The sequence below is a fragment of the Sebastes fasciatus genome, chromosome 20, assembly GCF_043250625.1.
Source record: "Sebastes fasciatus isolate fSebFas1 chromosome 20, fSebFas1.pri, whole genome shotgun sequence".
Taxonomy (NCBI): domain Eukaryota; kingdom Metazoa; phylum Chordata; class Actinopteri; order Perciformes; family Sebastidae; genus Sebastes; species Sebastes fasciatus.
The window spans coordinates 23,695,828-23,711,484 of NC_133814.1; the positions used below are offsets into that span (position 1 = coordinate 23,695,828).

The window sequence follows — 15,657 nt, forward strand, 5'->3', positions numbered from 1 at the left end:
CCACATGCCCACAGTGTGTCTCACGCCGCATCACGATGCTAATTTATTCAGGGACCAGCTGCTGTGTCAAGATGATTCTGCAAAAGGCATCCTTGAAAGTTTTAATGAGCTCAGCGATGTTAATAATGGGGACGGCGAGGTCGCGCGAGTCAAGATGTTGTGCGTGGGCGTGTAGGTGTCTTTTCACATTATATGCGCCATGCATTTATGTCTGTTTTGACTTTCACACTCAGCAGGAGGCGTATGGGTAGGCAACAAGTCATTATCTCATCATGTCGAGCAAGACAAATACGCAGCAGGAGCACACATACGTCGACGGTATGCAGGTCAGCAATGTGTGACCTGTCGATCGGACCTTGTATTTGTTGCATAATATCACATTTGAGACTTGTGGATTAAACCCCTTTAACACGGTTTCTGCTGGTCATGAAATGACGCCGCAAAAATAAGCTGTTACGTGACACGTCAGTAATCGGGTGTTCTGATGACCTTAAATGCAAAAACAAACAGCCACAGCCTGCATTTCCACACACAGTGACGTGTCTGAGATGGAATATTCTCAAAATACACGAAAGTGAAAGAAAAATAATGAAAAATCAAAGGTTTTCTGGGAGATTGTGTTGCGTTTGTATGCATCAGGCATCCTTTACTATTATTCAAGCTGCATATATACATAGTTATTGTGTATATACGCACATAAAGATATTATTTCTTTGAAAAACTGCAATTTCAGGCAACCTGATATTGTGATTTTGTGCAACCGGGCAATTCCAGGACACCTCTGGGATCAGATTGGGGTTATCCGGGGCATTAAATATATAAACATGACCGCAAACTGTGATGAAGAGTTATTATACCATCAGAAGTGGTGCCATTGAGTTAAATAAAGTGGTCTCCACCCAATCTTTCATTACTTCATGTTGTTTTGGTTCGAGAGAGTCGGTGTATCAGAGGTACAGTAGAGCAGAGCATCTGCTGACGACGGCCTCAGGTGGTTCAATCCCACATGATCACACAACAGGGCTGAACCTCTGAACCACCTCACCACTAATTGATGCAATTACAATGTCAGCAGCTGGCAGACTAGAAGGAGGGAATCAAAGTAAATGGATTGTTTTGTGTGGGAGGAGGAGGAGGAGGAGGAGGAGGAGGAGGAGGAGGAGGAGGAGGAGGAGGAGGAGGAGGACTCCTCCCTCTCTCTGATGGCCTTATTTAATGATCCAGGCATGAATAGAGAAGAGGGTCACAACTCAAGACTTCAAATTTGGATGGAAGTCATTTTATAATCCAACATGTCTGTTTCGGATCATATAGAAATTTTAAAAATGCAATAACCAATTTTTCGCCACTTGGGAAACAAGCTTTGAAACCAAAACTAATATAATAATACCTTTATATATGGTGAAATTGTTAGAAAAGAGTGGCCTATTTACACATTAATCATACACAGAGCAACATTATCATTCATTTAGATTCATTATTGTTTCCTTCTGGCGAATGTAAATCCAATATTCTCTCTCTTTTAGCTCTGTTTTTGGTCTCCACCAGCTCCTTAGGCTCCTTTGGCTCTTTAGCTGCTAAATGCTCCACTATGTTCACCAGCTAGTCGCTAACTCTGCCTCTCTGTGGTTTGGTGGTGGGCACAGTTGGTTTTTCAGTGCTTTTTTTTTTCACTACAAACAGCTGCCTGCTGCAGTTGGCACAAAACAAGAGCAGTGAAAGTGAACCAAAATAGTATATAGAGTTGCAGGCCGGAAAACCAAAACGATGAGCTAAAAAAACGCTAAAATGTTCTGTAGAGGAACTGAGGAAACAACAAGAGACCCCTTTCACATGCACAGTCTTATGATTCTTTGTTAATATAATTATATTTTTGTAAGCCCAAATATTCCTTGGAAATATTTAATTATTTGGCTCAGTATTTTAACAATTTCTTTGGTTTGCGGACTGCTGTTTTGAAGCCTCAAGTTCAGCATTTTGGCCGTCACCATCTTGTTTTTTTTGCAACCAGAAGTGACACGAGCTGAATAAGACATTTTTAGGTGACCAAAAAGGTTATAATTAACTTTCATGACCTGAAAACACACTGTGAAAGAGTTAAAGTTCTAAAACAAAAACAAGGACAACTCCCAGACCGGGCAACGCCGTGGTGGCGACCTGTCAATCAATCACAAGGTAGCCCCACTCTACAGCATCCCCTGCTTTATGGTCTATCTGACTCTAAATGGGACCATAATTTACTAAATGAACATCATGCTGTGTTGAAGAAGACTTGAAACTAGTGATTGAGACCATAAATTCATGTTCACAATGTTTACTGAGGTAATAAATCAAGTGAGACTAATTTTCTCATAGACTTCTATACAATCAGACTTCTTTTTGCAACCAGAGGAGTCGCCCCCTGCTGGCTGGTAGAAAGAATGCAGGTTAGAGTTTTTACTTTTCAGACCCGGAGGTAGCCCCCTGTTAACGACAAGGAAAGCGATGAATGTTCTGTACAGTGGTTAGATTTATTAAGTCTTCAGTGTTACAAAAAATGTACAATTTGTATAAACATTATTATTTTTCATAGTAACTGAAACTTAACCTCTGTGGCCACGAAGGGAATGCACTTGGGATTACTGTTCCATGGCAATTAAATTCAATATCATTTGGTGCTCCGTCACCACACCGTCGTGTTGTTCACATAATTTACAAAAAAAATTCCCTCTGTCCAACACAAACACAAAATATGTGGAATAAATATTTCAGGGAAGCATCCGTGGAACAAAAACAGCCATTAAGTGGGTCAGAATCTGTGCAAGCTTGTGAAGGATTATAAGGATATATTATAGGGGTTTGCCACATGGATGTGTTCATATATTAGTCCTAACAGTCTTGGCTAGAACTCTTCTTTAAAACAAGTGTAGAAAAGCACTTAGTGAAGACTAACTGCTCAAGGTTCCCTTTCAATCTATAACTAAAGCTTTCGAAGGGCAGCTCGCAGAACAAAGAATATGTCGATACTGCTTCAGTTATTATGAGCAAATCCATTTGTCCTGACCCTGCGGCCGGCCGGGTGTAATTGTTGTTGTGTTGGCACAAATTGCTCTCCCATTAAAAAAGGGGCCATTAAGCTCGGAAGTGGATAAATCTCCTCAGTTCATCTCTTCCTGTTCCTGTTGTGCTTCACCATCTTCTTCCTCTTCAGGATCATCTCGTACAGTTTCTCCAGGCCCGGCTGGAGGCCGCGACCGTCCACGGCGCTGCAGCTCTGCACGTGATGCAGCGTGTACATGCTCAGTTCGTGGACGGAGAGCAGCTTCTCCACCTCGCTGACGGACGAGGCCGAGTCCTGGTCCTGTTTGTTGGCCAGGATGAGCACGGGGACGCCCTGGTTCTCCGAGGTGCGGGTGATCTTGTGGAGCTCCACTTTGGCCTCCTCCATCCGCTCCAGCTCGGTGGAGTCCACCACGAACACCATGCCGTCTGTCCGCCGGGTGTACGACTTCCACAGCGGGCGCAGCTTCTCCTGGCCGCCCACGTCCCACACCTGGAAGTTTATGGTCCGGGACGTCCCCACGGCCACCTTGATCTTCTCCGTGTTGAACCCCTTCGTGGGGATCGTCTTCACAAACTCCTTCAGTTTGAGCCGGTAGAGCAGAGAGGTCTTACCGGCTGAGTCCAGCCCGATAACCACCACGTGGAGAGTCTGGAAGTTTGGCAGGAACGAGGTGTTGGGAGCGATATCAGTCAGCTGGTTCCCCATGATTGCAGCCAGCAGTTCACACCTACTTAGGTGAGGTGACGGATTCCTGATTTAATCCCTTTTTCAGCCGAGTGACATTTGCTCCTCAGAGGCAGACGATCAGATGGTGCTGGAGACCAAAACAAACACAGAGTTAACATTTAATGTATGCAGAGGCCAGAGTTCAACACTCTCTGGGATTCAGATTTTTCTGTATACATGTCGGTATAAGCCAAGTATACTTGGACTCTTCTGTATACTTGCCAAGTACACTTAGAGTTTTCTGTATACTTGTCAGTATAAACCAAGTATACTTCGACTCTTCTGTATACTTGCCAAGTACACTCAGACTTTTCTGTATACTTGTCGGTATAAGCCAAGTATAATTGGAGTCTTCCGTATACTTATACGTATAAGCCAAGTATACTTAAGTATAATTTTGTTAAGTATTTGTCTGATAAGTACATAAAAAGTAAACTGAAAGCTTACTCTCTTATTTTAAGTTTAAAAGAAGTATACTTATAGCACACTTGAATAAACTCCAGAGAGCAAATCATAGATATGTTACAAGCTAAGGGCCAGCATATAAATATTCATATTTATATTTATATTTAGATAGACATTATATCAAAATTGTAGACGACCTCTCAGCCTTGGTAACATTCAAACATACTCTCAGTCCCACATTTGTTGTAATCTGGTCACTTTAATTTAATGAGAAGACAATGGAGGCTTCAGGAATGTGTTTCACAATCTCACCTGATAAAATAACAATAGTGATTATTATTATCAGTAGAAACACAGTTCAAAGTGCTTCATGTGATTTAATCAGCGTGGTATTTCCTGTTCACACCTGATTTATCACTTCACAGTAAACCTCCATGTATTGAATCCACAGCTGCACGCTTCAGTAACTTGATTATATAAAACAATAAACGTCTGAGTCACATTACTGAGCCAAACAACAGCTAATTGGGAGTCTGAGGGTTATCTGGGAGCCTAAATCCTCTTAAACCAGAAAGCTTTTTTCTTTCAAGGCAGATTGATTTCAATGCAGTGGATGGATGATATTCACTCTGCAGCAGCAGCAGCAGCAGCAGCACTAATCCGGTTGTTGTTGACATCCTGATACCCATCAAAACAGCTGCCTGTGGCCACAACAGGCTATACACAAGATATATCTATTATTGATTCATCATGAGCATGGAAATCCTCATTATGAGAGTATCATGCAATGAGTATTATAGTTTATAGATGCAAAATGCACAGTCATGATTGTATTTTAAATGTTTCTGGTTGGGAATAAACCACCTCTGCTGCAGGAAATCATCCAGTTTGCATGTTATTAACATGATGTTAAGTGCACAAAAACATTTAAATTAAACAACTTGCATGTTAAATAGAGTCTGCAAGGTTAACTTTAAGGGATAATCACACAAAATTCAAATGCATGCAGCAGACACATGAGAAACTGTCCTCCTTCATGCATACTTTAATAAAACCTGTTCATACCTGTTAAATGTGCAGAGAAAACATCATCCACAAGCGATAAACGTGTCCATAGTTTGTCCCGTGTTAGTCACATCCGCTCCTGTCCTCCTGTCCTCCTCCAGCAACACTGAGGAGCTCTGAGAGGCTCGACAGGACCAGCACCTAGAGCCATGGTGACGTCACAGCCACCTGGACGGCTAGACCACGCCCCCTGCTGGTGCACAAGTGTACTACAGGGCTATAAAACATCTCTAAATACTGAAGGGTTATCAATAAAATACCCCCAAAAAAGTACAGCAGAATGGTCCCTGTCTGTGTTATATTACTATATATTATACAATCAGATTATAAATACTGATGCACTGCAGTACTACAATGCAAGCAGTACCTTAATGTTGCAGCTGGTCGAGTTTTAAATTTATTTTAATCATTTATGTAGTTTAATCTACAACAATACATAACTTAATCATGTTTTGTGTGTAAAATCTTAATCTGCAAAGTAACTATAGATGTCAGAGCAATGCACTAAAAAGTACAATATTGTCTATCAACAGCAAATTACACTTAAAGGTCCCGTATCGTGCTCATTTTCAGGTTCATACTTGTATTTTGTGTTTCTTCTAGAACATGTTTACATGCTGTAATGTAAAAAAAAAACGTTATTTTCCTCATACTGTCGGCCTGAATATGCCTGCATTTACTCTCTGTCTGAAACGCTCCGTTTTAGCGCATTTTGACGGAATTGCAACGGAATTGCAACAGAATTGCGTTGCAAGGCAACAGCTTGGGTCCATACTTCCTGTCAGCCAGGAATAATCTGGGACACATTTAGAATGTTTAGGTTCAAATCTGTGTAAAGGGTCTAAATATTGTATATTTGTGACATCACAAATGGACAGAAAACCTGATGGCTTGTTTCAAATGCAGAATTTATGAATACGGGCTGTGTGTATTTTCCCCGTTGATTGAGCGCTTCGATACTTTAACAGTATTTATATAGTACTTAAGCCTGCTTTATAATATAAAAGGCATGAAAATCTCACTTTTTTATAATATGGGACCTTTAAAGTATCAAAAGTAAAAGTACTCACTATGCAAAATGGCCCTATTCAAAATGTTAAATTTATCATAAAATTGTATTATTGGAATTTTATTCAGTATCGTCCGAGCAGCATGTTGTTGTTTTTTTCTTTTTCAATATTAATGGTGACAGGGTTTCTTGCTGGGAAGACAATGTTTGCCTCAATTAACACCAGTTCTACATCTTACAGTACCATAGCTTGTTCAAAGCATTGGCTCCACCCTGTGTCCACTCTCAAGAACTTCAAGAACTGGATCTTCTTGTACATGATTTAGTTTTTCTATACTTTGGCATCGTATAAGAGGGGAAAAAGCATTCTGATCTGTACTGACGGGACACTAAAAATAATAATTAATGAACTGTATTTTCTATCAGAGTTGAAAACATGCAATCTGCTCACACAACACCACTCTGATTGGATTTTAATCTGTAACCGTCATTTGTGGACAAAGTACTCATATCCTTCAGTTAAGTAAAAATAAATACAATAATGTAAAAATACTTGGTTTTTTTTGTCATTTGAGTGCTAAAAAAGTTTAGTTGCAAAATAGAAATAGAAACATGTGACATAGCTGGATGCATAAAGGCGAAGTTATCATTAGTTATGGTGTAAACTGGGAGGTGTATCCAGTGCGTACACAGTTTTGACTTTCTCCGAAGATGGAAGGTTCATGGTAAACAGTCTAAAAATGTACCTGTAAACAAGTGGAAAGTATTACAAATATATGAAAATCTAACAGACAGAACCTTGAATGCCACAGTTTAATGAAGTGCAAATGCCACAGACAAGATTATCAGAGATTAACATCCTATTTACACAATAGATGACATGCTGCTCAAAAACATTGTGAAATTCTCACATTTTAAAACAAAAATACAATAATGGTGCTTGTTTCATACTTTACCTGAAATAAGATTTACAGGCAGATCTCAATCAAATACAACATTCATGCTGAAATATAAGTATATTTAAAGCATCAATATGTTTAAATTATAACATTGTGGTGATTGGTTAAAGTCGTACGGTATGCTAAAACAACATACACAATAAGATCATAAGAACGTAACTAAGTACATTTACTTGCTACTTTATTACTACACTGTTTCATTTGGTAGTTTTTCTTAAGTAAAAGATCTGAATCACTGGATAAGATGCATTTTTCGCAATTCATAAAGTCACATCCCACACAGAAGAGGAAGGGAAAAGGTGCAATGCAGCCAGAATATTCATTATTTCACACTCCCACTTTGGTGTTTTTCATTTTGATTTCATCATCTCACAGGATGAGGGATTGTTGAGTTGGTGCCACAGTCAATATACTCAAAGGTGTCCAGAGACAGCTGCTCCGTGTGAGAGAGATACGAGATATTCATTGTTATTCTGGGGGGGAAATAGAAGAAAAAACATTATTAGAGACAAATCTTTTATATTAACAATGGATCATATGACAATGTGTGATGTAGCTCTACAGAAAAAAGAGCCAGATATTTTTCTCAAGAGTTGGTTGAGACCAAAAATGGAGCTAAAAGGACGGAAATATGACCCCACATGAATTCTAATGTGTCTGCTTGGTGTGTTATGCTGCCTTCAAATGGGGTCGTGTTTACCGTGTTCACGAGAAGAGTCCATATCGAGGTGTGTCGTGTTTGTTGACGTTGTCAGAAATGGCGGAGGTCATGGAAGTTAATTTTTCGGTGCATAATAAGTTAATATCTTATAATTTTAGTCAGTTACTGTTTTTATTTGTAATTTTATAACAGGTCCGAGGAAAATGTCTTTTTCCTCTGTCATTATGTCTTTGCATTTCCTGCGTTATGTTACCAACTTACTAACTTGCTAAATTGTAAGCCTCTGTGGCTTCTAGACGCCGACAGTAATGTTAATATTGCCGTTGCTTAGCAGCGGTGTTCTCTAAACTTAACCACTTGAACGCCAAGTATATCGTGTTACACAACTTCTCATGTTGTAAACACAAGCTCACGAGTTCCATTTGAAGGCACCAATTATAACGGTTTGTTCACCATAACAACTTTATAAGGTGATATGTGTTTTCAGATTGTTCCGCTGCCCCCAAGTGGCCAAAAAAATTAATTAATGCAATTTAAAGTTTTACCACAAGGACAAAGTTCAGCTGTTCTTTTAGCCCTGAATCCAAAAAATACAATGTTATTACAAGTGTATAATTATTATAGTTACAGAACATTTAATTAATATATAGACGTTTTATTCATTGGTGCTTTTTATATATATATTTATATAACATTTATATATACACCTATTTATTTCCACATACTTGTGTACATAAGAGTCCTGTCTATTCTTTACATTTATTTGTCCAGCTTTGTTGTCCTGGCTACAGTATAGAGATATTATGGTTAGTTGTTGTGTCTTTCTAGCCAAACAGTCTATGGTTCTGATGTTACCACTTGTACTTATTGTCACTTTGCACAAAAGCGTAATGTAGTGTAATATTAAGTTTAGTTAAGGGACAGTCACTCATTAATCTTGAGTTCTAATGTGACCCATTCAGATGTTTGGGTGGAAACTCTTGACCAAACTCGAGGTGTAAAGCATCTGGTCACAAGCAGAAATGTTTTCTCTGAGTGTAAACAAAACAGAAGTGAAAATTTAAGGGTTTTTTTGTGGTAAAAATTCACTTTTTTTTTAGTGGATTCTAAAAACAGAACTGCACCTTGATGCGTCCCTGTTATCATGTGTTTTAGTTTTATCTAAAAAGAACATTTCAGATGGAAAGATTTTGCCCCTTTCTTTTCCTTAACGGAGCGTGTGTTTTGCGGTTATGGTTTATATTGCCGTGCCTTTAACACCCTGTGAGTTTGAGATGTGCTGCGAAGAGGCTGGCTGCCTCCTCCGTTGATTCTCAGATTGACACTTACTGCAGCTCCACGAATAACGTGTGAATCTTGATAGAGCTCGACTTGCAGTAAGAGCTGAAAGAGATAAAACACAGGTGACGTGTGGACATGTGCTGAATTCAGACGTATAAACAGTAATGATGGGAGTGTTATATCATTTTCACACAATATTTCTGACTTACTTTAGGCCTTTATCGGTGATGGGCAGGTCAATTTGAATGGTGTACTGCAAAATCACGACGGGTGAAGATATTAATTGCATGACAAATATATTGTATATTTTAAAATGTGAGTCATCCTGCGTGAAACTCACCGATTTCTGTGAGCGTGGCTGGATGGCGGTCATGTTATATATCCTGGTTTTAGCCACAACTTCTTTAGAGACCAGACCCTGCATGGTAAACTCCACAATCTGAACTGGGACAAAGTTCTCGTTGGAGATGTTGATGAGATTCTAGCAGAGGAAACACACACAGCTCGTCATGTGCAACCAACACACCTTTCCATCATTAAAAAAGTCTCGGGGAACTTTGTCCTTCACATAACTGCAGCAGTTATCTACAGTCTGTCATGTGAATGCAATTCAGACAGTGTTTTGACACGTACAGTGACAATGTGGTGGCTCAGGAAGTTCAGTGGAAAGTCCACAGATAGATAACACTTTGTAGTACATAAAGTATACAATATATATGTTTTTTGCATATCCTGTGCCTTAATTAATTTTTCTACTGCACTTTTATTTCCTTTATTAAACATGGAGCAACTTAATTATGCACTTTAACTTTTTAATGCATTTTAGTTTATATCATTTTGCTCTTCATTGTGTTTTTAAACATTCTAATGCATTTCTTTTACTTAAAGGAATATTGACATTTTGGGATATATGTTTATTCATTTTAGAAGAGTTAGATGAAAAGATTTACACCACTCGCATGTCTGTACACTAAATATGTAGCTGTTAATTAAGCTTTGCTTAGTTACTGCTAACTTTACTATGTGTTATTTTCTCATAAGTTACACATTTGTTTTGCAAAATATTTTGTTTATATATAAAAAATAAAATAATTTAAAAGTTAAAAAAGTAACGTTACAAATAGAATATCTGCAAACATGCTTTAAAAACAGATGCGCTCACAGCTGCCGATACCGTGAGGTGGTCGGCTTGCACGTTTCTGTGTCTCTCTCTTTCAGCAGCCTTGCTATGTTCGTATAACGTTACACCACGTGATTCACCATTACGGTCGCTAAATTAATTTCGCCAGGGGCTACCGGACCTTCTCGTCCGTTGTTCACCTCCGGTGTGTCTGAAAACATTCCTGTTGCAGTCGCACCGTTTGTTTGAGTTACCTGTGACAGTTGCGTCATGGACTGTGTGCCTCCATTTGCAACCAAATAGATTTATCCCACCCGGATTGTTAGCGACCCTGGTGCGTGCCGTTCATATTGAAATCGACCCTAATCCAACCCATCTCTCGACCTTGGTCGCAAAACTGAGTCGGTCAACGCGGATTAACCCTTTCAGACACACAATCAATGCTGGTTCAACCCTGGTTGAGCCCTTGGTGTGAAAGCAGTATATGACTTACTGTGACCTCCATATCAACTTCGTCTGGGGTGAAGTAGACCATGACGGACAGCACGGACACAGGCGTCAGGATGACACTCCGGGGGAACAGGAAGAAAAGAGTCAGACAGCAAACGAAGAGACACACGACCATGGAGATGCAGACGTACAGCTTCCTGAAATGCAACACAAACACGCTAAATCGTAAACGACATGGTGCAACCTGTACGAACATATCCGTGTGCATGCACAATATAAATAAAAGTCAACCTGTTTCTATTTGATTAAACTGTATTTAAACAGTGCAAATGCTAACATTAAACTGAATGACATGTTCATACACATATCACTTACGTGCGTCTGGGTTTCAGCCTTGCATCACTGCATGGTATTACAGCAACTAGCTGGTCTTCATGGCCTGTTGATACAAAAAGACAGAAGGAAATAACCTTCCTTCCAACTCTTTGTTTTTACCACAAAAATGAAGTGAAAGTGTGTCTAAACAGAGGCAGCTGCACACTATGATTGTGACTTTCAATTTGACTTAGTTCCCTTAGTTGTTTGATGTGAAATGAAACAGATATTTGAGGATGAACGTCTCATTCCTTTGTTAAGGAACTGAAGTCGCTTAAAATGCAGTCAAAATTGTGAAAATGGATAGATTTTTCATAGGAAACCAACCTCTGGGGATTCGCCCGGTGCCACGACATGTGGGGCAGGTTTCTCCTGTTGAGTGTCCATGTATGGCGCCGTACGGAGGGAACTGCTTCAGTGTTTTCACCTTCTCCATCCCTTCAGTCAGATCAGGTTCCTCTGTGGTTTTGCTGTTTTTTGCTGGTGTAACCATGACACTGCAGTCTAAAGAAGAAAAACAAGAAGAAGATGGCATCAAACAGCTGAATTACAGTATGTAGACACAGTGCAGCATCACAGAAATGTCCTTTTTCTTGTCCTTCCTGAGACGCTTTGGGGAACTGAGTAGTTTGCGGTGACCTCCTAGAAAACCAAAACCTTGAGGGAAATAAATTGTGACTTAGCAGCTATAAAATAATGTGTGTTTGATGTGGGAGAACAGGGAACAGATACTGGTATCAGTTTTCACCTTGAGCAAAGCCTATGTGTGTGTGTGTATGTACTGTAGTGCCAATTAAAACCTGCCACGTAGGGAGATATGTGACAACCTGCAGCTCCCACCGGCTGCATAAGTTTCGTTTCCAATATAGGAAGGATAGAGGGACAGAGACAACTCAGAATACAAGAAAAACACAATAAAAGAAACTTATTCACAGATTATTTGTTTTTTATTAAAGAAGCTAACGTAACTTTCTCTACAACAACAACATTTAAATGACCAATAAAAGGTAACTCTTGTGCTACATGTCAGGATGTGAGCAGAGTCCGGCGTGTGGGAGTAACACATCCAGTTTCATTATTTTATGGTGCTATTGCAACTTAGTAAAACCCCGTAATACTGTTAGTACCAGGCATGATTATGTGACTAAAAGTGGTGGAAGAAGTACTCAGATCCTTTAAATAAAGGTCCAGTGTGTAGCGTTTCGGGGGATCTATTAGCAGAAATGGAATATAAATTAATAAGTATGTTTTCTTTGGTGTATAAATCACCAGAAACTAAGAATCTTTGTGTTTTCGTTAGCTTAGAAATGAGTCCTTCATATCTACATAAGGAGCGGGTCCTCTTCACGGTCGTGTCTAGAAGGTAACAAACAATTTGGGAAACTCTTGCGAGACGGTTAAGGTTACGCATTGACCTTGAATAGTTAAAGTTAGGTACTGACCGTGATTGGTTCAGGTTAGGATGTGAAAGGCGGCCAGTTCCGTGAGGAGGACCCGCTCCCTATGTAGATCTTATTTTCATGTGATTATACACTAAAGAAAACATACTTATTAATATTAATTATATTCCAATTTCTGCCAATAGATCCCCATATGCAACACACTGCTCCTTTAAGTAAAAGTAGAAATACCAGTCTAAAAATACTCTATTAAAAGTCCTGATTTCAAAATATTACATATCAACAAAATGTAGCCTACTTAAATTATCAAAAGTAAAAGTACTTGTTATACAGAATGTAGTGTTACGTTATTATAAAATATTATATTATTCTGTTCTATCTATTTATCTAACAAATACATGTAAGAACATTTTAATGTTGTAGTTTGTCAATGTGGAGCAAATTTTAAATATTTTGTATACTACTGGGTATATTAGTAGTACAGCACTGCATCATATCACATAAGCAAGTTTTTATGTAAAAAGTAACTAGTAGGCTGACTATAAGTAGCCTACTAAAATATAACTTCTAACCATAAGAATAAGAATAAATGTGGAGTAAGAAGTACAATATTTCCCTCTGAAATGTAGAGAAGTAGAAGTATAAAGTAGCATAAAATGGAAATATTCAAGTACAAGTATGTCCAAATTGTACTTAAGTACAGTACTTGAGTAAATCTACTCAGATTCCATCACTGCTGAATACATTTTAGAAAGAAAGGAAGAAACGTAATGCATGTTTTGGTTTGGCTGTTTCCTTGTATTTAGATTATCTATAAGCAACTTTGAACCAAAAGTCTGATAACTCAAATGTGATCAAATTTATTAAATTAAATATATTCTGATATAGATATTCTGGATTTTTTCTTTCAATAGTCAAAATTACGCAATAGCTTTCACCTGTGTTTCCCCGTCTCCTCTGGGATAAAACAGATATATGCAGGGTTTTTCTTGCAGTGATGCAACAATTAGCACCAACTGAGTAATATTACAACATTTCACTGGAGTTTATTTATGAATCACTGAATCAGTCTGCTTTCACAATGTGCTTCAATTGCAAAATCTGAGCCAAAGCTGGTATGAAATCTAAAAACTAGAGCTACATTTTACAGCAACCTAGTATTAAATGTAATAATAAATACAGTGGAATTAGTCATTAATCAGCTGCACACTATAGTTATATAATATAATCATAAATAGTATGTAGTGTAGATATTTGGTTAAAAATAGCCTTATTTTGAATTTTGAACTCAACCGAACTTCCTTCTACTTTTTCCAGTGAGGAAGCTAAACTGGTTTGTTTTGTTTAGTTAAACTGCCCTGCAGCTCTACAAACGTACAGTATGCCAGTAAAAGTTAAAGTAAAATGTACTACATTCTACTTTCTAGAAAGTATCTGTGTCATGAACACTGATTATTTTGTTGTAAAACTTAAAAATCAGGATAATATTTACTGTAAAGGCCTAATCAGTAATTGACTTTATCTGAGAGATGGGATCTTTTCATCTTTTTTGTATAAACAAATCCTAAACATGTCACATTTAAATTATTATTCTGCAGTGATGGAAGGTAACTAATATATATAAAGTAAAATATTGTACTCTTTTACTCCAATATATTTATTTGTGGTAGTTTCTAGTTTACACATTAAGATTTTACAAACAAAACATATAATGATCTTATATAATATGATGCATTATTATTGATTTAACAGCATATGAAATAGCTCAAATTAGCTCCACCTAAACTTTTTATATTGTTATAGATTTGCAAATTCCTAAACATATTAACAATCACATAAAACCACAGTGAAACTGAACCTGGAGCTTTTGCAGTGAATGTAATTAAGTACATTTACTCAGATACTGTACTTGAAGTAAGTACAATTTTGACATTATTGTACTTTAGTACACCATTTTATACTACTTTATACTTGTAGTCCACACTTTATATTATTGTACTTTTTACTCCACTATTTGACACATAGCCCAGTTACTTTATATTTTTTAAAAACATGTGCTTGTTATATGATGCAGTACTATACTACTACAGTTAAACATGAGCTAAAAATCCAATAATATAATATATTTAGTAGCCTCACAGGGGCATTTTCCTGCTTTATGACCAACTAAAGTGACATTCCTAATGCATTACTTTTACTTGTAATGTGGTATTTTATGTTGCATAATGTGAATACTTCCTGCACTGTGTATAAAACATTAATTTGGGAGTGTATCATTGTCAGGTGTGCAGCTAATTAACGTTTAATTGGCTGACCACATCTGACATCTGTCACATCTTAAAGATAATCTTTAGGAATATTCAGTCAAAACAGTTTAGAGATGATTCATCAGTAGAATCTGACACCATGTTGTTCTAAATAGATTTAGGAGACTTATCATCCGTCAGACAGGAAAACATGAGGAGGAGGAGGAACTCACCTCACAAACACGACTTCAGATGAAGCTCCAGATATCAGCCAGTGTGTTTAAACTAAGCTGCTAAGTCTTCTTTATAATATTTATACGTTTTTAGTAAAAGCTAACGTGAGACTGTCGACAGAATAAAAGCTTACTCATGTCTCCAGACAAAAACACAAAGTGGGAGGAAACTTCCTCCTTCTGCAGATGATGACAAGCTGCTGATCACATGTGCTGCTGTTTATTAACTCTCCTCTAATGACAGGCAACAATCACTCATAAATATAAAACATATGTAAATGTAGGTACGATGGAGTATCAGGGCCACATTGAGGGGGAAAAGAATCTGAGATTTTATTACGAAAATAAAGTCAGAACTTTACGAGAAAAAGGTCGTAATATTATGAGAATAAAATCATACATTTATGAGAAAAAAAGTTGTAATATTACGCGAATAAAGTCGTAATTTTACAAGAAAAAAAGTCATAATATTACGAGAAAAAATTGTAATTATAGGAGAAAAAAGTCGCAATATAACGAGAATAAAGTCGTACATTTTGCATATATTACATTTCAATTAATTATAAAAACAGTAGAGCTGCAAATATTAATCGATTAGTTGTCAAATATTAAATTAATCACCAACTATTTTGATGATATTGACATTTGAGGACGTCATTTTGGGTTTTGGGAAACACTGATCAA

General features: G+C 37.7%; 2 protein-coding genes across 2 annotated transcripts; both read right to left on the reverse strand.

Moving 5' to 3' along the window:
- Window positions 1-2,493: 2,493 nt before the first annotated feature.
- Window positions 2,494-5,380, reverse strand: arl4d (ADP-ribosylation factor-like 4D). Its single transcript, XM_074620294.1, has 2 exons — window positions 5,240-5,380; window positions 2,494-3,857 (listed from the first exon to the last, which is right to left on the reverse strand). The coding sequence occupies exon 2, from the start codon at window positions 3,746-3,748 to the stop codon at window positions 3,143-3,145; it is 606 nt and encodes a 201-aa protein (XP_074476395.1). The 5' UTR covers window positions 3,749-3,857; window positions 5,240-5,380; the 3' UTR covers window positions 2,494-3,142.
- A 1,667-nt stretch (window positions 5,381-7,047) lies between these two features.
- On the reverse strand, window positions 7,048-15,187 carry tmem106a (transmembrane protein 106A). Its single transcript, XM_074619112.1, has 8 exons — window positions 14,974-15,187; window positions 11,422-11,598; window positions 11,095-11,158; window positions 10,763-10,916; window positions 9,490-9,630; window positions 9,359-9,402; window positions 9,198-9,251; window positions 7,048-7,680 (listed from the first exon to the last, which is right to left on the reverse strand). Exons 2-8 carry the CDS (start codon window positions 11,585-11,587, stop codon window positions 7,572-7,574), a joined length of 732 nt encoding a protein of 243 aa, XP_074475213.1. The 5' UTR covers window positions 11,588-11,598; window positions 14,974-15,187; the 3' UTR covers window positions 7,048-7,571.
- Between the last annotated feature and the right edge of the window lie 470 nt (window positions 15,188-15,657).